General features: G+C 40.5%; 1 protein-coding gene across 3 annotated transcripts in view; it reads right to left on the bottom strand.

Annotated features, from left to right (window-relative positions):
* Positions 1–24,538, bottom strand: part of ksr2 (kinase suppressor of ras 2) — a 262,478-nt gene that overhangs the window by 219,301 nt on the left and 18,639 nt on the right. For all 3 annotated transcript variants that reach the window (XM_061903162.1, XM_061903171.1, XM_061903178.1), the window contains exons 2-3: positions 14,617–14,757; positions 8,686–8,836 (exon numbers count right to left, since the gene is read on the bottom strand). In XM_061903162.1, the coding sequence (XP_061759146.1) occupies positions 8,686–8,836; positions 14,617–14,757 (292 nt within the window). The remainder of the gene's footprint in view (positions 1–8,685; positions 8,837–14,616; positions 14,758–24,538) is intronic.

Raw genomic sequence — 24,538 nt, 5'->3', positions numbered from 1 at the left:
TGACGCGTATTTAAAACTGCAGAAAAATACTTAATAATAAAACCTTTAGTGCATTTATCAAACATTACGGTAACTTCCCCAGTCTTGGGAAATCATTCCCAATTGGAACCCTGCAATCACATAATTCCTAACAATTTGTTGTTTTTCCACCTGATTCGCTGTTTTTCTCCTGCAGCCCTTTTGAGCAGTAAACCATTAATTTGTTGTACGTCCACAGTTTCGGAAAACAATTTCAAATGTGGACTCGTCAAAACACAGACCAATTTTTTCACTTTGCATCAGTCCATCGTAAGTGAGCTCGGGCCCAGCAAAGCCGACCGCCTTTCCGAGTGTTGTTGATAAATGGCTTTCGCTTTGCATAGTAAATTGAACTTAAAGATGTAATGACTAACTGTTGTTACTGGCAGCGGTTTTCTGAAGTGTTCCTGAGCCCATGTGGTAATATCCTTTACACACCGATATCGCTTTTTGATGCAGTACCGCCTGAGGGATCGAAAGGTTCCTAATATCATCGCTTATATGCAGTGATGTCTCCAGATTCTCTGAACCTTTTTGATGATATTACGGACCGTAGATGGTGAAATCCCTAAATTCCTTGCAATAGCTCATTGAGAAATGTTGTTCTTAAATTGTAGGACAATTTGCTCACGCATTTGTTGACAATGTGGTGACCCTCGCCCCGTCCTTGTTTGTGAATGACTGAGCATTTCATGGAAGCTGCTTTTATACCCAATCATGGCACCCACCTGTTCCCAAGTACCCTGTTCACCTCTTCCAAATAAGTGTTTGATGAGCATTCCTCAACTTTCTCAGTTTTTTAGCCACCCCAGGCAGGTCGCCATAACGTCAACATTTTAACGAGCAAGTCCTCATTATCCGGAGGCAAGTGGGTTAACCGTAAGTAATATTCTAATTATCTATTTTTTTTCCATGGTAGACAACAAGACTCTTGATTGCAGGCACGGCTCACTTGGAACTCAACTAATTTGATTAATTATCTCACTTAATTGGATTCCGTTTTGGCGTGCCAAAGAGTCTGTGAAGGCAATACACGGAGGAGTTGAGATGTTTGGGGAAAAAAAAAAAAACACAGATAGGATAGAAAATGTTATTGCAAACAGCAAAGATAACACAACGTAAATGGAAATTTACGTTGTGCTGAACAACATACATTTTAATAAACAACATAAATTTTACAAACCCCATTTCCATATGAATTGGGAAATTGTGTTAGATGTAAATATAAACGGAATACAATGATTTGCAAATCATTTTCAACCCATATTTAGTTGAATATGCTACAAAAACAAGATATTTGATCTTCAAACTGATAAACATTTTTTTTTTTGCAAATAATCATTAACTTTAGAATTTGATGCCAGCAACACGTGACAAAGAAGTTGGGAAAGGTGGCAATAAATACTTATAAAGTTGAAGAATGCTCATCAAACACTTATTTGGAAAATCCCACAGGTGTGCAGGCTAATTGAGAACAGGTGGGTGCCATGATTGGGTATAAAAGCAGCTTTCATTAAATGTTAAGTAATTCACAAACAAGGATGGAGCGAGGGTCACCAACTTGTAAGCAAATTGTCGAACAGTTTTTGAACAACATTTCTCAACGAGCTATTGCAAGGAATTTAGGGATTTTACCATCTACAGTCCGTAAAATCATCAAAAGGTTCAGAGAATCGGGAGAAATCAGTGGACGTAAGCAATGATATTATGGACCTTTGAACCCTCAGGCGGTACTGCATCAAAAACCGACATCAGTGTGTGAAGGATATCACCACATGGGCTCAGGAACACTTCATAAAACCACTGTCAGTAACTACAGTTGGTCGCTCCATCTGTAAGTGCAAGTTAAAACTCTACTATGCAAAACGAAATCCATTTATCAACAACACCCAGGTCCCGAGCTCATCTAGGTTGGACTGATGCAAAGTGGAAAAGTTTTCTGTGGTCTGACGAGTCCACATTTCAAATTATATTCGGAAACTGTGGATGTGGTGTCCTCCGAAACAAACTGGAAAATAACCATCCGGATTGTTATAGGCGCAAAGTTCAAAAGCCAACATCTGTGATGGCATGGGGGTGTAATAGTGCCCAAGGCATGGGTAACTTACACATCTGTGAAGGCATCATTAATGCTGAATGGTCCATACAACAACATATGTTGTCATCCAAGCAACGTTATCATGGACGCCCCTGGTTATTTCAGCAAAACAATGCCAAACCACGTGTTACAACAGCATGGCTTCGTAGTAAAAGAGTGCGGGTACTTTTCTAGCCCGCCTGCAGTCCAGACATGTCTCCCATCGAAAATATGTGGCGGATTATGAAGCGTAAAATACGACAACAAGACCCCGGACTGTTGAACAACTTAAGCTGTCCATCAAGCAAGAATGTTAAAGAAGTCCACTTTCAAAGCTTCAACAATTAGTTTCCTCAGTTCCCAAACGTTTATTGAGTGTTGTTAAAAGAAAAGGTGAAAAAAATCACAGTGGTGAACATGCCCTTTCCCAACTACTTTGGCACGTTTTGCAGCCATGAAATTCTAAGTTAATTATTATTAGCAAAAAAAGAAAATAAAGTTTATGAGTTTGAACATCAAATATCTTGTATTTGCAGTGCATTCTATTGAATATGGATGGGTTGGAAAGGATTTGCAAATCATTGTGTTCCGTTTATATTTACGTCTAACACAATTTTCCAATTCATATGGAAACGGGGTTTGTAATAATAATAATAATAATAATAATAATAATAACAATAATATCATACTACCAAGGTTAGTATATTATTTTGATGACATAAATGGTCATCGTTTTGGTTCATTGTTTATTTTTCACAAATATATGCCTTTTGTAGTTGTGTTAACGCTCCATTGTTATATTGTAACAAACTCAAGTCATTGTATTTTTTTTTTTAGTTATTTTGCACAATTAACTTAATTTTGCTATCAAAAAAATAGTCAAAGGGTATTATAATGTCTTATATTGTTGTATCGATATATTGTTAAATTGTTATGTATTCTCTTCTGATTGTATTATCAGCAATGGTTCAAAGGCAAAAATCACCATATTATTTAATATTCTTGCATAATGTTCGAATGAAAAGTATGGGTGATACTCACCCTGTATTTACTTGGTATCAGGTCCACATCAAAATGTGCAGTATCGCCCACTTATAAGCAAAGAGCATAACGAATGATCTTACACTGCCCCCTTATGGTTGTATTGCGCCACTGCGGCAGCAGGGAACTAAACAATTAAAAGCAAACCATGGTGTTTGTCGCCCTCAAGTGGTTTAACAGGGAAAAGCACACAGCCGTGTAAACAATAAAAGAAAAAAAACACTCGGGGAAAAATGAACTGAACTTGAAATGAAATGAACTTTATCCAAAATTACTCTCGGGCACATTTAAAATATTTGCAAATATCGTTGAGAGGAGTGGTAAGTAAACAAGAGCGGATGGAAAGCAGGTGTGCCGGTTAATTGCTGACAATTAGGCTGGTGACGTCACTGCAGCGACAATTGATGCGTTAGATAGAAAAAAAATACATTTCAAAACAATACATACACAAAATAAGAGTTTGTTGTGTTAGGAGACACTTTCACAAGCTCTGGTGTTTTTAAGGAAACATTTTAAAACTAATAATTTTATCGCTACGCTTTCTGTATTACATTAAAATGTTATAATGTTTGTATATACATTATAAATACATTCAAAGTATTTAAAAAAAATGTTTGGTATTTTGTTTTGATGTGACGTTTTAACTAATTTTAGCAAAGGGACCTCATGGAGGACTATTAAAATCATGGCATCGAAAAAAAAAAAATGAAGAGAATTTCAGATTGTTATTTTTGTCTTACTTCGACCAAAAATAGAACAAACACATTCTGAAAATATTACAATAAAAATATAGAAAAAAATACCGACAGCGGTAAAGTTTAGACCCATGAAGGAAAGAAGGAAGTGAATGAATGTTTATAACTGAATACATTTACATAGGCATATTTTTTTTTTACTTTTTTTGAATTTTTATTATTATTTTTTACGAACTAAGTAACGTTTATAGCAAATGTTTTCCAAAAGGATAATGCATACGTTTATCAATTGTTTTCAAAACGATAAACAAAAAAGTGGGACCCCAAAAATGTACTGTGGGACCCTATTTTTATGACTTGATGGGGTTCCTGGGACCCCATTTTGAAAATTCCTAGTGGCAATACTGATGGAATATTGGCACGTGCAAAACAGCAACAGGCGGCTGTGGCCTTCGGGACGGTTCTATCCATTCTTCTTACCATCTTCTTATGCTTATCAGAGGTCGGGTCACGGGGGCAGCAGCCTAAGCAGGGAAGCCCAGACTTCCCTCTCCCCAGCCGCTTTGTCCAGCTCCTCCCGGGGGATCCCGAGGCGTTCCAAGGCCAGCCTGAAGGCATAGTCTTCCCAACGTGTCCTGGGTCTTCCCTACTGGATGGACGTGCCCCTAAACACCTCCCTAGGGAGGCGTTCGGGTGGCATTCTGACCAGATGCCTGAACCACCTCATCTGGCTCCTCTCCATGTGGAGGAGCAACGGCTTTACTTTGAGCTCCTCCCGAATTGCAGAGCTTCTCACCCTATCTCTAAGGGAGAGCCCCGCCACACGGCGGAGGAAACTCATTTCGGTCGCTTGTACCCGTGATCTTATCCTTTCGGTCATGACCCAAAGCTCATGACCATAAGTGAGGATGGGAACGTAGATCGACCGGTAAATTGAGAGCTTTGCTCCTTCTTCACCAAAACGGATCGATACAGCGGCCGCATTACTGAAGACGCCGCACCGATCCGCTGGTCGATCTCACCATCCACTCCCCCCTCACTCGTGAACAAGACTCCGAGGTACTTGAACTCCTCCACTTGGGGCAGGGTCCCCTCCCCAACCCGGAGTTGGCACTCCACCCTTTTACGGGCGTGAACCATGGACTCGGACTTGGAGGTGCTGATTCTCATCCCAGTCGCTTCTCACTCGGCTGCGAACCGATCCTGGCCAGATGAAGCCATCAGTACCACATCATCTGCAAAAAGCAGAGACCTAATCCTGCAGCCACCAAACCGGATCCCCTCAATGCCTTGACTGCGCCTTGAAATTCTGTCCATAAAAGTTATGAACAGAATCGGTGACAAAGGGCAGCCTTGGCGGAGTCCAACCCTCACTGGAAACGTGACCGACTTACTGCCGGTAATGCGGACCAAGCTCTGACACTGATCATACAGGGAGCGGACCGCCACAATCAGACAGTCCGATACTCCATACTCTCCGGTTGTAATACTATAATCAAATATCATCCCGGGGGCCGCAGATCATTCGTTAACAGGCCAGATCTGGCCCACGGGCCTTGCCTTTGACGCATAGGATTTAAACAAAGAAATCAATCTGAAGTTGTCTTTACTTTTAAGTCATTATGCCATGATTTTACTAGTTTACCCACTTGGGGATATATTGTTCATTTGGTCCCTGAGCTAAAATTAGTACTCCTGTTTTAGGGTGTTGGCAACAATTAAGGCAAAAGATCCAGGTTTTTTAGCATTTCCTACCGCTTGTCCCGTCACGGGGGGTGTCGGAGCCTATCTCAGTTGCATTCGTGCAGAGGCGGTGTACACCCTGGACAAGTCGCCACCTCATGGCAGGGCCAACACAGACAACATTCACACTCACATTCACACACTAGGGACCATTTAGTGTTACCAATCATCCTATCCCCAGGTGCATGTCTTTGGAAGTGGGAGGGGCTTAACCCCAGGTGCATGTCTTTGGAAGTGGGAGGAAGCCGGAGTACCCGGAGGGAACCCACGCAGTCACGGGGAGAACATACAAACTCCACATAGAAAGATCCCGAGCCTGTGTTTGAACCCAGTACTACTCAGGACCTTCGTAATGTGAGGCACATGCACTGACCCCTGTACCACCGTGCTGCCCCCATTAATTTTCAATAATTCTCATATATTTTTTTGTATCTCCAATAATAACAGAATAAATTAATTGATGAATAAATACTGTGATGAGGAGGTGACTTGTCCAGGGTGTAAACCGCCTTCCGCCCAATTGTAGCTGAGATAGGCACCAGCACCCCCCGTGACCTCAAAGGGAATAAGCTGTAGAAAATGGATGGATGGATGATGAATAAATAAAGAGATGGTTTGTCAAAAAGAGACCATCTTTGGATTTACGTGTAACTAAAATAATGCAATTCGGTAACAGTAGAACTGACACATTTAAAAACAAATTCTAATAGACAGACATTGAAAGAGTAAAAGAAACCACATTTGGGGTTTAATATTAGATGAGAAATGAACTGGAGATATCATAATAAATATACAACAAAATAGCAAGAAATACATCAATAATGAATAAAGCAAAATACATTCTGGGCCAAACATCACTCTACAGCAGGGGTCACCAACCTTTTTGAAACCAAGAGCTACTTCTTGGGTACTGATTAATGCGAAGGGCTACCAGTTTGATACACACTTAAATAAATTGCCAGAAATACCAATTTGCTCAATTTACCTTTAACAAATAAATATATATATATAAAAAATTGGGTATTTCTTTCTGTCATTCCGATATACATATTTTTTCCTTTTACGGAAATTTTTTTGTAGGGAATAAATGATGAAAAAAACACTTAATTGAATGGTTTAAAAGAAGAAAAAACACGAAAAAAATGAAAACAAAATTTTGAAACATAGTTTATCTTCAATTTCGAATCTTTAAAATTCAAAATTCAAGCGAAAAAAATGAAGAGAAAAACTAGCTAATTTGAATCTTTTTGAAAAAATTAAAAAAGAATTTATGGAACATTGGTAAGTTTTCCTGATTAAGATAAATTTTAGAATTTTGATGACATCTTTTAAATAGGTTAAAATCCAATCTGCACTTTGTTAGAATATATAACAAATTGAACCAAGCTATATTTTTAACAAAGACAAATCATTATTTCTTCTAGATTTTCCAGAACAAAAATTTTAAAATAAATTCAAAAGACTTAGAAATAAGATTTAAATTTCATTTTAAAGATTTTCTAGATTTGCCTGAATAATATTTTTGAATTTTAATCACAATAAGTTTGAAGAAATATTTCACAAATATTCTTCGTCAAAAAAACAGAAGCTAAAATGAAGAATTAGATTAAAATGTACTTATTATTCTTTACAATAATAATAAAAAAAAACTTGAACATTGATTTAAATTGTCAGGAAAGAAGAGGAGGGAATTTAAAAGGTAAAAAGCTATATGTGTTTAAAAATCCTAAATTCATTTTTAAGGTTGTATTTATTCTCTAAAATTGTCTTTCTGAAAGTTATAAGAAGCAAAGTAAAAAAATGACTGAATTTATTTAAACAAGTGAAGACCAAGTCTTTAAAATATTTTCTTGGATTTTCAAATTCTATTTGAGTTTTGTCTCTCTTAGAATTAAAAATGTCGAGCAAAGCGAGACCAGCTTGCTAGTAAATAAATACAATTTAAAAAATAGAGGCAGCTCACTGGTAAGTGCTGCTATTTGAGCTATTTTTAGAACAGGCCAGCAGGCTACTCATCTGGTCTTTACGGGCTACCTGGTGCCCGCGGGCACCGCGTTGGTGACCCCTGCTCTATACTCTCTACTGCTCGCCAGTGTTACCATATCTGAGTTATTGTGCAGAAATATTGGGGAAAAAACTACAAAAGTACACTTATTCGCATCATAATTAAATTATCCCCCCCCCCCAAAATGGATTAACTCGCTGGAATAAAAAAGACGATATAACATACATCCATAAACATGGACGCATGTGAAAAAGTGCAATATATTCATCTGTATAGTAATCTATTTATTTATTTCTATATATTTATATATATATATATATATATATATATATATATATATATGTATATATATTATTTATATTTATTTATTTAATTATATATGCACCTAATTGCTTCTTTTATTTTTTATCCTGCACTACCATGAGCTTACGTAACGAAATTTTGTTCTTATCTGTGCTGTGAAGTTCAAATTAGAATGACAATAAAATGGAAGTCTAAGCCTTATTCACTTACCATGTGAAGATCAGTTTTAATAATACATAATGAGTGAACATAATGACTGCGATGAGGTGGCGACTTGGCCAGGGTGTACTCCGCCTTCCCCCCCAGTGCACCTGAGATTGGCTCCAGCAATCCACTGCTACCCCAAAAGGGACAAGCGGTAGAAAATGGATGGATGAACATAATGAGTGATACAGTGATTACTAATACACTGGTGGCAGCCACCCCAGTTGACATACTTCACAAAAAAAGTGATTTTTGGTCCAAAGCTCATGAAAGCAAAATTAGTTACTATGTTTAATTATATTTATTAAACGTACAACCTGTAGGCCACTGCTTGAAAATAAAAATTTTCTAAGGTCGCAAATAGCACTGATTCCGTGGAATGGCGCTTTCATTTTCATCAACACGTTCTTTGTGCTCATTACCGCTACCCACAGGATTGTTGGGTAATGTCACTTGTTGTCATTTCCAACAAAATACCTTCACAATTAGGCTGGTTTGTATTGTTATGCTCATATTATCAGAACAAAAAACATTTAGTGTATTTCCTGTTCTCTTCCTAGCTTTCTTGTCACATTATCCCGCCAATGGTGGGGTCTTACCGAGCTGGTGGGCCCTCTGGAGGCTGGATAGCGAGGCGTTGAGTCGGGCGCATTCCTCCTCGCTGGCGCCAAACTTTTGAAGGAGTTCGCACACTTGTTGCTCGCTCATGTCCAGCAGACCCTCGAGAGTCACCTCGCCCGGGCTCATGTCCTGTCCAGAACACACACACACCAAAAAAAAAAGAAATCCAGTCGTGAAATTTCCTCGCTTCTAAATATTCCAAAGTCAACTGTCTGCTTTATTATAAGAAAATGGCAGAGTTTGGGAACAACAGCAACTCAGCCACCAAGTGGTAGGCCACGTAAACTAACAGAAAGGCATTGGCGGATGCTGAAGCGCATAGTGTAAAGACTTTCTGCACAGTCAGTTCCTACAGAGCTCCACTTCATGTGACCTTCCAATTAGCCCACGTACAGTACGCAGAGAGCTTCATGGAATGGGTTTTCATGGGCGTGCAGCTGAATCTAAGCCATATATCACCAAGTCCAATGCAAAGCGTGGGATGCAGTGGTGTAAAGCATGTTGCCACTGGACTCTAAAGCAGTGCAGCGTTCTCTGGAGTGATGATTACGCTTTTCCATCGGGCAATCTTGTTACAATAATTGTTTCTAAGTTATCATAAAAACTTTGTGTTACATTGAGTGCCCAGCGAGAAGCAAAAACATGTCTTTGAACCTACCAAGAAGAAGGCTTGTAAAACTCCACTGTGTAAGATGGAAAGCAACATGGAGCTGTTCTGTTGCTTTTATGTATTGTAATCAACAGAAATATATTGTCGTGACCCAAGAACAACAAAGCGGGGAGGAATCAGGGCCTGACTCCCCTCCGGGAACCACTTTTTTTAACTCTTTTACGACCGCTTTTTTAAACTCTTTTATAAACCTCTTTTTGAACTCTTTTACGTAACTCTTTTTTTAACTTTTTTACGAGCTGTTTTTGAACCGACCTTTTCTTTTGAACTTTTTTGTAATCAAAGGCGATGGTCATTTTACAACCCCATCCTTTTGGAGGCAGCTGTTGCCATGTGGTCAGGGAAGGTCTAAATAAAAAGAGGCGTGCAATTTTTTGGCGAGCATAATGACACTGTACAGGGGTACGGATGTATACGTTTCTCCTCACTGAGGCAAATTGAATTCTGTCTGATTCTTTGCCTCTTGTCCTGTTTAATAGATGTCCTCAGTGTTTGAACCAGACAAATCTGATGGACGAGTCTGGGTTTGGAGGTTGTCGGGAGAACGGTACATTCCGGACTGCATTATGCTGAGTGTGAAATTTGGAGGAGGAATTGTGGTGTGGGGTTGTTTTTCAGGATTTGGGGTTGGCCCCTTAGTTCCAGTGAAAGGAACTTTGAATGCTCCAGGATACCAAAACATTTTGGACGATTCCATGCTCCCAACCTTGTTGGAACAGTTTGGAATGGGCCCCTTTCTCTTCCAACATGCACCAGTGCACAAAGCAAAGTCCATAAATACATGGATGACAGAGTTTGGTGTGGATGAACTTGAATGGCCTGCGCAGAGTCCTGACCTGAACCCGATAGAACACCTTTGGGATGAGTTAGAACAGAGACTTGAGAGCCAGGCTTTCATGACCAACATTAGTGCGGATCGTTACAGCGTCGGCATTACTCAAGACGCTGCACCGATACGCCTGTCCATCTCACCATCCACTCTTCCCCCACTAGTGATCGCGACTCCGAGGTACTTTAACTCCTCCATTTGGGGCAGGGTCTCCTCCCCAACCCAGAGATGGCCCTCCAACTTTTTCCGGGTGAGAACTATGGACCCGGACTTGGAGGTGCTAATTCTCATCCCAGTCGCTTCTCACTCGGCTGCGAACCGATCCAGTGAGAGCTGAAGATCCCGGCCAGATGAAGCCATCAGGACCACATCATCTGCAAAAAGCAGAGATCTGATCCTGCAGCCACCAAACCGGATCCCCTTAACGCCTTGACTGCGCCTAGAAATTCTGTCTATAAAAGTTACGAACAGAATGGGTGACAAAGTGCAGCCTTGGCGGAGTGCAACCCTCATTGGAAACGTGTCCGACTTACTGCCGGCAATGCGGACCAAGCTCTGACACTGATCATACAGGGAGCGGACCGTCACAATCAGACAGTCCGATACCCCATACTCTCTGAGCACTCCCCACAGGACTTCCCGAGTGAAACGGTCGAATGCCTTCTCCAAGTCCACAAAGCAGATGTAGACCGGTTGGGAAAACTCTCATGCACCCTCAAGGACCCTGCCCAGAGTATAGACCTGGTCCACAGTTCCACGACCAGGACGAAAACCGCACTGTTCCTCCTGAATCCAAGGTTCAACTGTCCGGCGTAGAATAACTAGTGAGACAGCGGCCTCTGCAGGATTCACAGCTGCACTGCATCCAACCACTTTCTGTTTATGTTGCTATTAAAAAAGCCAAATCATTCACAATTTAAAGCAAAGAACGGAAACTGTAAATGTAACAAACAAGTCATATGTCTAAAGGCCTACTGAAACCCACTACTACCGACCACGCAGTCTGATAGTTTATATATCAATGATGCAATATTAACATTGCAACACATGCCAATACGGCCGGTTTAGTTTACTAAATTGCAATTTTAAATTTCCCACGAAGTATCCTGTTGAAAACGTCGCGGAATGATGACGCGTGGGCGTGACATCACCGGTTGTAGGGGACATGTTCTTCCAGCACCGCTCACGGCTAAAAGTAGTCTCTTTTCATGGCATAATTACACAGTATTCTGGACATCTGTGTTGCTGAATCTTTTGCAATTTGTTCAATTAATAATGGAGACGTCAAAGAAGAAATATGTAGGTGGGAAGTGGTGTATTGCGGCCGCCTTTAGCAACACAAACACAGCCGGTGTTTCCTTGTTTACATTCCCGAAGGTGAAGCTTTACTACAGTGTAAAAATAAAAAAAATCTGTAAAAAAACGGTCATCTACTGGCAGCTACAGCTGCCAAACGTAAACCATAAAATTAAAGTAAAACATTGTAAACCAAATGATGATCAAAAACATTATATTTACAGAAATGTTCATGAAACGTTTTGCAGAGAATTATCGTAATTTTACAGATTTTTACTAAATTATTAAGAGTAACCACCTTTAATAAAGTGACGATGCAAACAGTTCTGCAGAAAAATACCTTTATTCTACAGAGTTTTTCCAAATTATTACGATCAACCACCTTAAATGAAGTGACAATGCTGGCAGTTCCACAGAAAAATACCATTGTTTTACAGGTTTTTTTTCTGAATTGTTAGGATCAGGGGTCTCAAACTCAATTTACCGGGGGTAGTGTAGTGTCGTCCGCAAACGATTCGTTCGAACGTACGAATCTTTTGAGTGAACGTACAGAACCAGATCACTTCATGAACGGATTCATTCCTTTCTCAGTTCAGTTGAGCTTACCGACCACTCATACCGACCATGCCGGTATTAGTGGAACTGGCGCATTCTGTGACTCACTGAACCCTCGACATTGGCGAACGACGCAGCCAGCAGCTCATCATGGGGGCGGGAGGAGAGACTGAGCGAACGATTCGTTCACCGCAGATTAACGACATGAATCACTCAGTGAACGACAACGCTCTCGCTCTCTGCTCTGCTTGCCCCAATGCCGTGAGTGATTTTAGTAGGCTATTACTATTTTTTTCTTTCCCACTTTTATTTATTTCTTATTTTCATTTCAGTGCAATAAAACATATTTAACAACCAAGACATTTATAGTAGTCACACTTTGTTTATTGGACAGGCCGAAAACGCACACACAGTGTTTTTAAAAGTAACAGAATCTCTACTACAGCTGCAATATCTGTTTGCGAACAAAGGGAGTCTGTCAGGGCAGAGAGCGATTCACGTCTGTCGCCCTCTGGCCCACAGAACTGTAGCTGAGTGATTCAGGTTCGCTTCACAAACCTACAAGAACTGACTGGTTGTCGCTGAGGACGTGATTCAGGTTCGCGCTGCACTCACTCACTCATTCAGAATCAGGACTTGCGAACCTACTGACAGAGAACTGACTGTGTCGCGGAGGAGGACGTCACATCGAAGTTCTCGTTTAGTCACTGTGCGCGTCGTTCTTTGGGTGCTGAGGGCTTGTGTCTTTCGCGAACTGACACGCACCGAGATCTGCCGCTGGGGAAGCTGTTACTGACTGACTCATGATTCGCCGACCTGCACACAAAACTGCTGCTGCAGAGGTGATTCAGGTTTACATACAGTCACTCACTGTCATTTTTTTCGATTCGGTGAACACATTTTTTGAACAACTCAATTTAAGGAACTGATTCTAGTGATTCAGTACAGTCTTAATAACTGCCGATTAGTGTTGTGTCGTTCGCGAACGATTCGTTCGAACGAACAAATCTTTTGAGTGAACGTACTGAACCAAATCACTTCATGAATTGATTCGTTCCTTTCTCAGTTCAGTTGAGCTCCGACGCGACCATGCCGGTATGAGTGGAACTGGCGCATTCTGTGACTCACTGAACCCTCGACGTCGGCGAACGATGCAGCCAGCTACTCATCATGGGGGAGGGAGGAGGGACTGAGCGAACGATTCGTTCACAGCGAATTAACGACATGAATCACTCAGTGAACGACAACGCTCTCGCTCTCTGCTCTGCTTGCCCCAATGCCGCAAGTGATTCTCCTCCCGTCGCGGGGATATGTTTCATGCCATTGGCATCCGTTCTCCATTCATTCTCCAAGCTAACGGCTAATGTTGACTCAAGCCACATGAAAACAAGCACACACACGCGCCCTGTCCCCATTATCTCAACACATAACATTTTTATTGCATATTTAAGTTGATATTTCCATTTTTATATTTTTAAATGTAAGCTTCAGAAATTTTAGTTTTTATGTTGGCATTTCTGGCACTTGGTTTAATATTTGTTTTGTTTTATTTAAGGGAGCCTATATATTTTATTTTTGTTTGCACATTTAAGTTGATATTTTCTTTGTTATATTTTTAAAAGTAGGCTACAGAACATTTAGTTTTTATATTGGAATTTCTGGCTCTTAATTTATTTGTTTTATTTTGAAGGTATTTATTTTTTTTTTGTTTGCATATTTAAGTTTACATTTTCTTTGCTACAAAACATTTAGTTGTATGTTGGCATTTGTTAAGCGTTTCTTAAATTAATATTTGTTTTTGCAGAGAGCGATTCACGTCTGTCGACGTCAAAGAGGCAGCTGCGGACTGTCTTGCCTCCTCCGACTGGCCACCCCCGAACCTGGGATGCTTCCACCGTGTAGGAGGGGGGAAAAAAAGCCCAGCCCGGCCCGACCGGCGGCCTTTGCTTCGCCTCGTCGAGAAACGTGGCTTCCCTCAGAGACACTGGCTGTCACCACACCCGTGGCCACACCTCTCCGACTTTCAGGTACGACTATATAATCTCACTAAAACACTAGTAACACAATAAGCAGATAAAGGATTGTCCAGAATTATCCTAGTAAATGTGTCTAATAACATCTGAATCGCACCCACTGCCCTGTTTTTTTCCTTCTAGTCCTTCATTCTGACTATCCTCATCCACAAATCTTTCATTCTCGCTCAAATTAATGGGGAAATTGTCGCTCTCTCGGTCCGAATTGCTCTCGCTGCTGGTGGCCATGATTATAAACAATGTGAGGATGTGAGGAGCTCCACAACCCGTTACGTCACGCGCATATCGTCTGCTACTTCCGGTACAGGCAAGGCTTTTTTATTAGCGACCAAAAGTTGCGAACTTTATCTTCGATAATAATAAATTATTTCAGCCAAAATATGGCAATATCGCGAAATGATCAAGTATGACACATAGAATGGACCTGCTATCCCCGTTTGAATAAGAAAATCTCATTTCAGTAGGCCTTTAAACATTACTATAGAAACCAACTTCCTTTTGGCCACCTGACCCTGGTTTGACTCACCTGCGTGACCTCTTTCCTCAGGTTGACGATGCGGAACCAGTGGCCAAGGCGAGGGAAGTCCTCCAGCTCGGCGCATCGCTCCTCTAAGGCCACTTTGCACTTGCAGGACAGCTGGCGGCTGAAGTACTTGACCAGCTTCCCCTGGGTCACAGAGACAGAACATATGTGGTCCGAGTCCTTTTTATAACGCTTTGGACAACACCAGCTGGAAAGGTTTTACTAATCTAATGTCTGACCTCAGCTGTCACGCAGCAAGCCACATTCGCCATTGCAATAGTTTTTCCCTTTTTAAATGGTAGCCAGTATTTAAAAATATTAATATTTTAAACAGCACAACATTTAACTTGAAGCTGAGATAGGCAGCAGTGCCCCCCGCGACCCCAAAAGAAAATGGATGGATGGATATGTAGGAAAATATTTTAAAAAATATGAACCCCGTTTCCATATGTGTTGGGAAATTGTGTTAGATGTAAATATAAACGGAATACAATGATTTGCAAATAATTTTCAACCCATATTCAGTTGAATGCACTTCAAAGACAAGATATTTGATGTTCAAACTCATAAACTTTATTCTTTTTTTGCTAATAATAATTAACTTAGAATTTCATGGCTGCAACACGTGCCAAAGTAGTTGGGAAAGGGCATGTTCACCACTGTGTTACATCACCTTTTCTTTTAACAACACTCAATAAACATTTGGGAACTGAGGAAACTAATTGTTGAAGCTTTGAAAGTGGAATTCTTTCCCATTCTTGTTTTATGTAGAGCTTCAGTCGTTCAACAGTCCGGGGTCTCCGATGTCGTATTTTACGCTTCATTTTGCGCCACACATTTTCGATGGGAGACAGGTCTGGACTGCAGGCGGGCCAGGAAAGTACCCGCACACTTTTTTTTACGAAGCCACGCTGTTGTAACACGTGCTGAATGTGGCTTGGCATTGTCTTGCTGAAATAAGCAGGGGCGTCCATGAAAAAGACGGCGCTTGGATGGCAACATATGTTGTTCCAAAACCTGTATGTACTTTTCAGCATTAATGGTGCTGAGACAGATGTGTAAGTTACCCATGCCTTGGGCACTAATGCACCCCCATACCATCACGGATTCTGGCTTTTGAACTTTGCGTCCATAACAGTCTGGATGGTTCGCTTCCCCTTTGGTCCGGATAACACAATGTGTAATATTTCCAAATACAATTTGAAATGTGGACTCGTTAGACCACAGAACACTTTTCCACTTTGCATCAGTCCATCTTAGATGATCTCGGACCCAGAGAAGCCGCAGCGTTTCTGGATGTTGTTGATAAATGGCTTTCGCTTTGCATAGTAGAGCTTTAACTTGCACTTACAGATATAGCGAATAACTGTATTTAGTGACAGTGGTTTTCTGAAGTGTTCCTGAGCCCATGTGGTGATATCCTTTAGAGATTGATGTTGGTTTTTGATACAGTGCCGTCTGAGGGATCGAAGGTCATGGTCATTCAATGTTGGTTTCCGGCCATGCCGCTTACATGGAGTGATTTCTCCAGATTCTCTGAACCTTTTGATTATATTGTGGAGTGTAGATGTTGAAATCCCTAAATTTCTTTCAATCGCACTTTCAGAAACGTTTTTCTTAAACTGTTTGACTATTTGCTCACGCAGTTGTGGACAAAGGGGTGTACCTCGCCCCATCCTTTCTTGTGAAAGACTGAACATTTTTTGGGAAGCTGTTTTTAAACCCAATCATGGCACCCACCTGTTCCCAATTAGCCTGCACACCTGTTGGATGTTCCAAATAAGTGTTTGATGAGCATTCCTCAACTTTATCAGTATTTATTGCCAGCTTTCCCAACTTCTTTGTCATGTGTTGCTGGCATCAAATTGTAAAGTTAATGATTATTTGCAAAAAAAAATTGTTTATCAGTTTGAACATCAAATATGTTGTCTTTGTAGCATAGTCAACTGAATATGGGTTGAAAATGATTTGCAAAACATTGTATTCCGTTTATATTTACATCTAACACAATTTCCCAACTCATATGGAAACGGGGTTTGTATGTTAAAAGTGTCTTGAATTGAACACTATTGCAGTCTAAAACTTGATATTTGTCAATTTAAACAAGTATCAAATAGTTACAATGGCATATTACAAATTCTTTGAGGCAGATTAGAGAGTATTAAAAATTAACCAGTAATAAACGTGTCTGCATTATTCTACTTACTGCGTACTCACAGTTGAAGTTAATAATACAAACTATACTGTTTTTCATATACAGTATAACATCGGGTAAGTGGACAGCATACATTGTAGGTCAAAGGTCAAAAAGTCAAAACTCACTTATTGCATTGTGAGCTTAAATTAATGAATTTATGTGGCCACCTTGTGGTGTCAATCAAAACAAATACCACTGCACTTCCACTTAACGACAGCATATGTGCATTCCAGACTGTTGATAATAAATAGGTTGGATGTTTTTCAGTCTCACTTTATTTGGAACATGCATATAATACACTGTAATGTGTCACATATTCCCAGTTGTATCATTACAGCACGTCCGAAAAGGAGCTGAGCTTATTTAGTCCTACCCCTTTTCATACCATAGCAACTGTATCCCATTGCCTTGTTCTCTGTAACAGAACAGCGAATAAATAAACAATAATAAGATGTCATAGTAAGTGAATAAATATATTGTATATTCATCCATCCATCCATCCATTTTCTACCCCTTGTCCCTTTTGGTGTCGCGGTGGGCGCTGGTGCCTATCTCAGCTACAATCGGGCGGAAGGAGGGGTACACCCTGGACAAGTCGCCACCTCATCGCAGGGCAGTAAACAAAGATTGAATACATAAATAAACTTTATCTACAAAATAATAATAATAATAATAAAAGACAAAAAAAAGATTCAAGATGTTCATCATAATTCTTGTTCTGTGTAACTTGTAAACACTTGTAGTCTGAACAGTCACTTAAACTGAATCAAATTGGTGCTTTGTTTGATTTCTTTTATTAATACATTCCATCATTTAATTCCACATACAGATATGCTGAAGGTTTTAAGAGTTGTGCGGGCATACAAATGTTTTCAATTAGATTTTCCTCTAAGATTATATTTCTCCTCTTTTGTTGAGAAGAATTGTTGTACATTCTTGGGTAGCGTGTTATATTTTGCTTTGTGCATCATTTTAGCTATTGGCAAAAGCACTAAATTGTTGATAAAGGGTTTTTCATACCTGCAATTGTTCTCTATTGGACTCATTTCACTTGATCAAACAACAAAACTTTTGTCAAAACTCGTAGAGACACTGATTCGAAAATATTTAAAGACTTACGTAATCAAGTATTTAAACAGCCCAGAATGTCCCAATCAAACTATTACATCCACATGCTTTTAGAAGCCAAAGGAAATGGCAAAATGATCTGGAAACTACTACATAACCTATTAAACCCAGAGGGTAACACCACTCAAACCCAATATAAACTTAAAGCAGGAGAGAAAATCATTACTGATTGTACACAAGTGTCAGATGAGTTCAATGAATTCTTTATATAATCTGTCAAAAACCTTTCATCGGGTTTCTCTTGTATGACTAATGATGACCAAACAACAGACATACCTGATAAACAAGACAGCTCATTTCAGCTCAAGGAGGTTACTCAGACATCTGTCTTAAATGCCATACATGACCTAAACACCACATACTCAAAGGATATTTATAACCTAGACACAGCTTTTCTTAAAAAAATATAGCGGCATCCTTATTCGGATTCAGACGTAACCATTCTACAGAATCTGCCACTTGTTTTTTAACTGAAAACATCAAACATTCCCTTGACAAAGGACAGGTGGTCGGTGCAGTATTTTTAGACTTAAAAAAAGCATTTGATACAGTCAATCATGACATTTTATTTTCAAAACTAACTAAATTGAACTTATCCAAACAGCCATTGTCCTGGTTTGAGTCATATCTAAAGGGCCGTGAACAATGTGTCAACATTAATAATGTGAGATCTTCCTTCCGCAAAATTGAAATAGGGATACCTCAGGGTAGTGTCTTCGGACCGATACTCTTCAGTCTACACATCAATGACGTACCAGATGTATGCACAGATATAGATTTACAGATGTATGCGGATGACACAGTCGTATATACATCTGCTAAGACCTGTACTCTTGTTGCTGAAAAGCTAAATGCTAAAATAGAAAAAATAGCATCTTGGCTGGCATCATCCTGTTTAACCCTGAACACTAAAAAGACTAACTCATAAAAAGCAACCTCAAACAAACCTGAATATAAAAATGAATGATGAGGTCATTGAACAAGTACCTGAAGTCAAATATTTGGGCATAATCATAGACTATCAGCTGAATTTTAAAAGTCACATTAAGAAAATGTGTAAAACCCTGAAGGCCAACCTAGGCTGTTTTAAGATTATAAGATCAATGCCAATGTACAGTGAATTGCTGTAGTTTACTAGATGTGTGATGAAACCGTAAATAGCAGTCTCCCGGTCGCTTTGGGAGAGATAGGCCTTGGTCTTTGCTAGGGTTCTGAGATGGTAAAAGCTGGTACTAACCACTGAGCTGACCTGTTTGGTGAATTTGAAGGCACTATCAAAGATCACTCCGAGATTTCTCATGGAGGACCGGATGTTTGCACCCAGAGGACCTAGAGCACTGGCAAACGAGACTGGAGATGTTTCGCCGAAGATGATGATCTCGGTCTTGCTCTCATTAAGATTGATGAAGTTTGCACTCATCCATACTTTAATGTCAGTCAGACAGTCAAGCAGTGGCTGAAGTGCGACCTGTCCTGTGGCCTTAAGAGATAAGTAGATCTGAACATCATCGGCATAACAATGGAATGAGACATTGTGCTTGACCAGAATTTCACCTAAAAGAAGTATGTAGGGTAGGAAGAGTATGGGACCTAGAATTGACCCTTGAGGAACACCACAGGTAAGGGGTGCCACCGAGGAGAGGAAGTCTCCTAGCTGCACAGAGAAACTCAGGTCAGTTAGGTAGGACTGAAACCAGCTTAGGGCTGCACCTGAGATGCCCACGTACTGCTTCAGTTGTGACAGTACGATCTCCAGACTTCCCCCCACATTCGACCCATACCAGTTTGTTTATCGCCCTAACCGCTCCACAGAGGACGCCATCTCCTCTGCACTCCACCTGAGCTTAGAACATCTGGAAGGAAAGGACACACACGTGCGGATGTTGTTTCTGGACTTCAGCACGGTGTTCAACACCATCAACCCGCAGCACTTGATGAGCAAACTGCCCCCCCTTGGTTTCAGTACCCCCCGATGCAACTGGCTGCTTGACTTCCTCACAGACAGACCCCAATCTGTGAGAGTGGGCAACAACACCTCCAGTGCCATCTCCCTGAGCACTGGCTCCCCCCAGGGCTGTGTCCTGAGTCCGCTGCTGTTCACATTGATGACCCATGACTGCTGCGCCAGGTCCACTACTAACCACATTGTGAAGTATGCGGACGACACGACAGTAGTGGGCCTCATCCGTGACAACAACGACATGGATTACAGGGAGGAGGTGAAACATCTGGTTGACTGGTGCAGAACCAACAACCTGGTCCTGAACGTCGACAAAACCAAGGAGATCATCGTCGACTTCAGGAAGCACCAATCCAGCCACGCTCCACTCTTCATCAACGGCACAGCGGTGGAGATGGTAAGCAGCACCAAGTTCCTGGGGGTGCAGATAACTGACAATATGATGTCAGGCTTTCCTCTGACAGTTTGACTACGTTTTATTTTTTTCCTCTGCATTTGTTTGTTTCTTCTGTGTTTAGTATTTCCTGTCCTTAGTTCCTGTCTAGTGCTCTTATTTTGGTTCGGCTTCCTGTCTGTCTCCCTGTGTCCTGTTTTCACTCAGCTGCGGCTGATTGGCATCTGGTCACACCTGATGTCAGTCAGCCAGCTCCTATTTTACCTGCTTTGTTCCTCCAGTCAGTGCTGGATCATTTGTATTGTCGTGTCAATGTCATTTTCTACTTGTCATTCCTACTGGTCGTGTGAATGCAGAGTAGCGGTAAGCTATATTTGGTAGTTGTTTTGTAGCTTACTGTTTTTTGTTCCCTGCTTCCGATTTGTTTGTTCATAGCCCTTAGTTTGTTATATCCGCCCACGTGCGTGCTTTTTGTTCGTACCCTTTGTTTGTTCTAGTTGTAGTATTTTAAATTAAAACCATGTTTTCCCATTCAATGTTTGCCTCCATCTCTGCATCTTGGGGTTCGTCACCAAATAACTCTGACATATGACCTGGTCCCTACACACCGGAGCTCTTGTAAAAAGAGCTCAGCAGAGCATGCACTCTTTGCTTGGGATGAAAAAAAGCACAGCTCCTTCCCCCCGTTCTCAGCACATTCTACAGAGGCATTATAGACAGCCTGCTGACCAACAGCATCTCAGTCTGGACTGGAGCCTAAAGTGTGTCAGACTGGAAGTCTCTCCAGAGAGTGGTGAGGACGGTGGACACGATCATCAGGACTCTTCTTCCTCCTTTCCAGGAGATCGAGAAAAAAGCCGCTGCCTGACCAGGGCTCAGAAAATCTGCAGACTCCTCTCACCCCCACCAAGGACTGTTTTCACTGCTGGACTCTAGAAAGAGGTTCCGCAGCCTCCGTAGCAGAACATCTAGTTTTAGTAACAGCTTCTTCCCACAGGCCGTAAGACTCTTGAACGCATCATAATAATCCCCTCAATTCCCCCCAAAAAATTGATTAACTGGCTGGAATATAAAGACAATACAACATACATCCATAAACCTGGATGCATGTGCAAAAGTGCAATATATTTATCTGGACATTAATCTATTTATTCATATCTGCACCTTATTGCTTTTTTATCCTGCACTACCACGAGCTAATGAAACAAAATTGTGTTCTTATCTGTACTGTAAAGTTCAAATCTGAATGACAATAAAAAGGAAATCTAAGTCTAAGTCTAAGTCTAGAACCATTTATTATGTAGCTAATAACTAAAAAAAGAGTTCTCGCCTTACCAAGACATTGTTATTTTTAAGTGACGGTTAAGTTACCACCTGATAAACATTGTTGATTATATCATTCAGCCTTGTTATTCACTTCATGGTTAAATGAATATGATTTTGATATGAACATTTTTCATTCCAAAAAGGCACAACAGTGGGTATGGTTTTTACACGGGGTACCGCCACATTGCGCAGGTGTGCCTAATGTTGTGGTTAGCACAGACGTGATGTATTCTTGTAACCTGCCGCTAAAATAAGGAACGGTGGGAGACACCACATTCGGAAAAAAAAAAAAAAAAAAAAGTCCCGGATGAGTGATGTGGTTTTAAAAAACAGCAAATGTTTGCTTGCAAACTGACTGCCGGCTCAGTGCACACCAGGGTGACTAAAGTAGAAAGTAGTGGAGGAGGGAGCACCTCAGCAGCTGCCCACAAAGTGTTTTGTAACACACTTACCCATACACACACACACACACACACACACACACACACACACACACACACTCACACACACACACAGTCCCATGCATGTCTAATGAGTCTTTAAGGTCACGCACATGCGAAGGTGGAGGGCGGATGGACGAAACTGAAATGTGGTTGCAGGAAAACATGACACAAAACCAAAACAGTCATAACAGATCATGGCAGACACGTTGTCTAGTGATAGCAGTTGAGGTTTCAGAGAAATAAAAGTATCTCTCCGTATTTTTTTTTTTTTAGGACCAGTCATAGACAATTTAGAGTGGTGACCCTCGCCCCGTCCTTTGTTTGTGAAAGACTGAGCATTTCATGGAAGCTGCTTTTATACCCAATCATGGCACCCCACCTGTTCCCCATTAGCCTGTTCACCTGTGGGATTTTCCAAAAAAGTCTTTGATGAGCATTCCTCAACTTTCTCACTCTTTTTTGACCGAGTGTGAAGCGACCGGAATGAGAATCAGCACCTCCAAGTCCGAGTCCATGGTTCTCGCCCGGAAAAGGGTGGAATGCCATCTCCGTGTTGGGGAGGAGACCCTGCCCCAAGTGGAGGAGTTCAAGTACCTAGAAGTCTTGTTCACCAGTGGGGGAAGAGTGGATCGTGATATCGACAGGCGGATCGGTGCGGCGTCTTCAGTAATGCGGACGTTGTACCGATCCGTTGTGGTGAAGAAGGAGCTGAGCCGGAGGGCAAAGCTCTCAATTTACCGGTCGATCTACGTTCCCATCCTCACCTATGGTCATGAGCTTTGGGTCATGACCGAAAGGATAAGATCACGGGTACAAGCGGCCGAAATGAGTTTCCTCCGCCGTGTGGCGGGGCTCTCCCTTAGAGATAGGGTGAGAAGCTCTGCCATCCGGGAGGAACTCAAAGTAAAGCCGCTGCTCCTCCACATCGAGAGGAGCCAGATGAGGTGGTTCGGGCATCTGGTCAGGATGCCACCCGAACGCCTCCCGAGGGAGGTGTTTAGGGCACGTCCAGCCGGTAGGAGGCCACGGGGAAGACCCAGGACACGTTGGGAAGACTATGTCTCCCGGCTGGCCTGGGAACGCCTCGGGATCCCCCGGGAAGAGCTAGACGAAGTGGCTGGGGAGAGGGAAGTCTGGGTTTCCCTGCTTAGGTTGTTGCCCCCGCAACCCGACCTCGGATAAGCGGAGGAAGATGGATGGATGGATATATATATATATATATATATATATATATATATATATATATATATATATATATATATATATATGTATATATATATATATATATATATATATATATATATACATATATATATATGTATATATATATATATATATATATATATATATATATATATATATATACATATATATATAAATATATACATATATATATGTTTATATATATATATATTTATATATATATATATATATGTACATATATATATATATGTATATATATATATATATATATATATATATATATATATATATATATATATATATATATATATATATATATATATATATATATATATATATATATATATAAAAACAGCCGGCCCCCGGCCAAACTATTTTAACCCAATGAGACCCCTGCTGTACACTGTTTGTTTGTCTAATCTTGAACGGGTTTGTGCTGAAAACAAAGTTTCGTTGTTCTTGTGCAATGACAATAAGGACCTTTATTGTCATTTTTTGCTGCATAAACATAAAAATAATATAATTGAAACCTGGCATGTGCTTAATACTATGATGAAAAAATCTAGCAAAAAGGAACTTACAGCATATCTGGTAAAAGATGACAACTCAATTATTGAAAATATAGAAGAAATAGCTGAGGAATTCAATAAAAAATTGGTGAATGTTGGCCCAACTTTGGCAAAAAATATTAATTTTAATATGAAGGATGAGAAAAAGTTAAAGCATATATATGACATAAAAAAATTCAATGTTTCTTGGCGGAGTTTGTGAAAGTGATGTGTTAGAAGTGTTCAGAAAGTTTAAAAACAAAAAATTTGTCGATGGTAACAACGTGGACATGTCACTTGTTTAAGAAGTGATGGATTGTGTCCTGATGCCGTTTACTTATATATGCAATAAACTTTATCAACTGGAATTTTTCGAGACAAAATGAAAATCGCAAAAGTTATTCCAATTTATGAAAATGGTGATAAACATATGGTCTCAAATTACAGACCTGTCTTTACTACCTCATATTTGCAAATATTTTTGAGAAATTATTTGTAAATAGACTTGGTAAGTTCATTGACAAACATGAGCTACTGAATGACCATCAGTATGGGTTCAGGAGTAATCGATCTACGTCCCTAGCAGTGATGGACTTTGTAGAAAAACATAGCTACAGCAATAGAAAAAAAGCACGGTGTGTTGGGGTATTTATTGACTTATGGAAAGCTTTTGACACAATCGATCACTCGTTACTTCTGCAAAAATTGGAAAACTACGGCATAAGA

This window comes from Nerophis ophidion, linkage group LG01, assembly GCF_033978795.1.
Source record: "Nerophis ophidion isolate RoL-2023_Sa linkage group LG01, RoL_Noph_v1.0, whole genome shotgun sequence".
Lineage (NCBI taxonomy): Eukaryota > Metazoa > Chordata > Actinopteri > Syngnathiformes > Syngnathidae > Nerophis > Nerophis ophidion.
The sequence above is the reverse complement of the archived record's forward strand: the minus strand, read 5'-3'. Positions and strand labels throughout refer to the sequence as shown.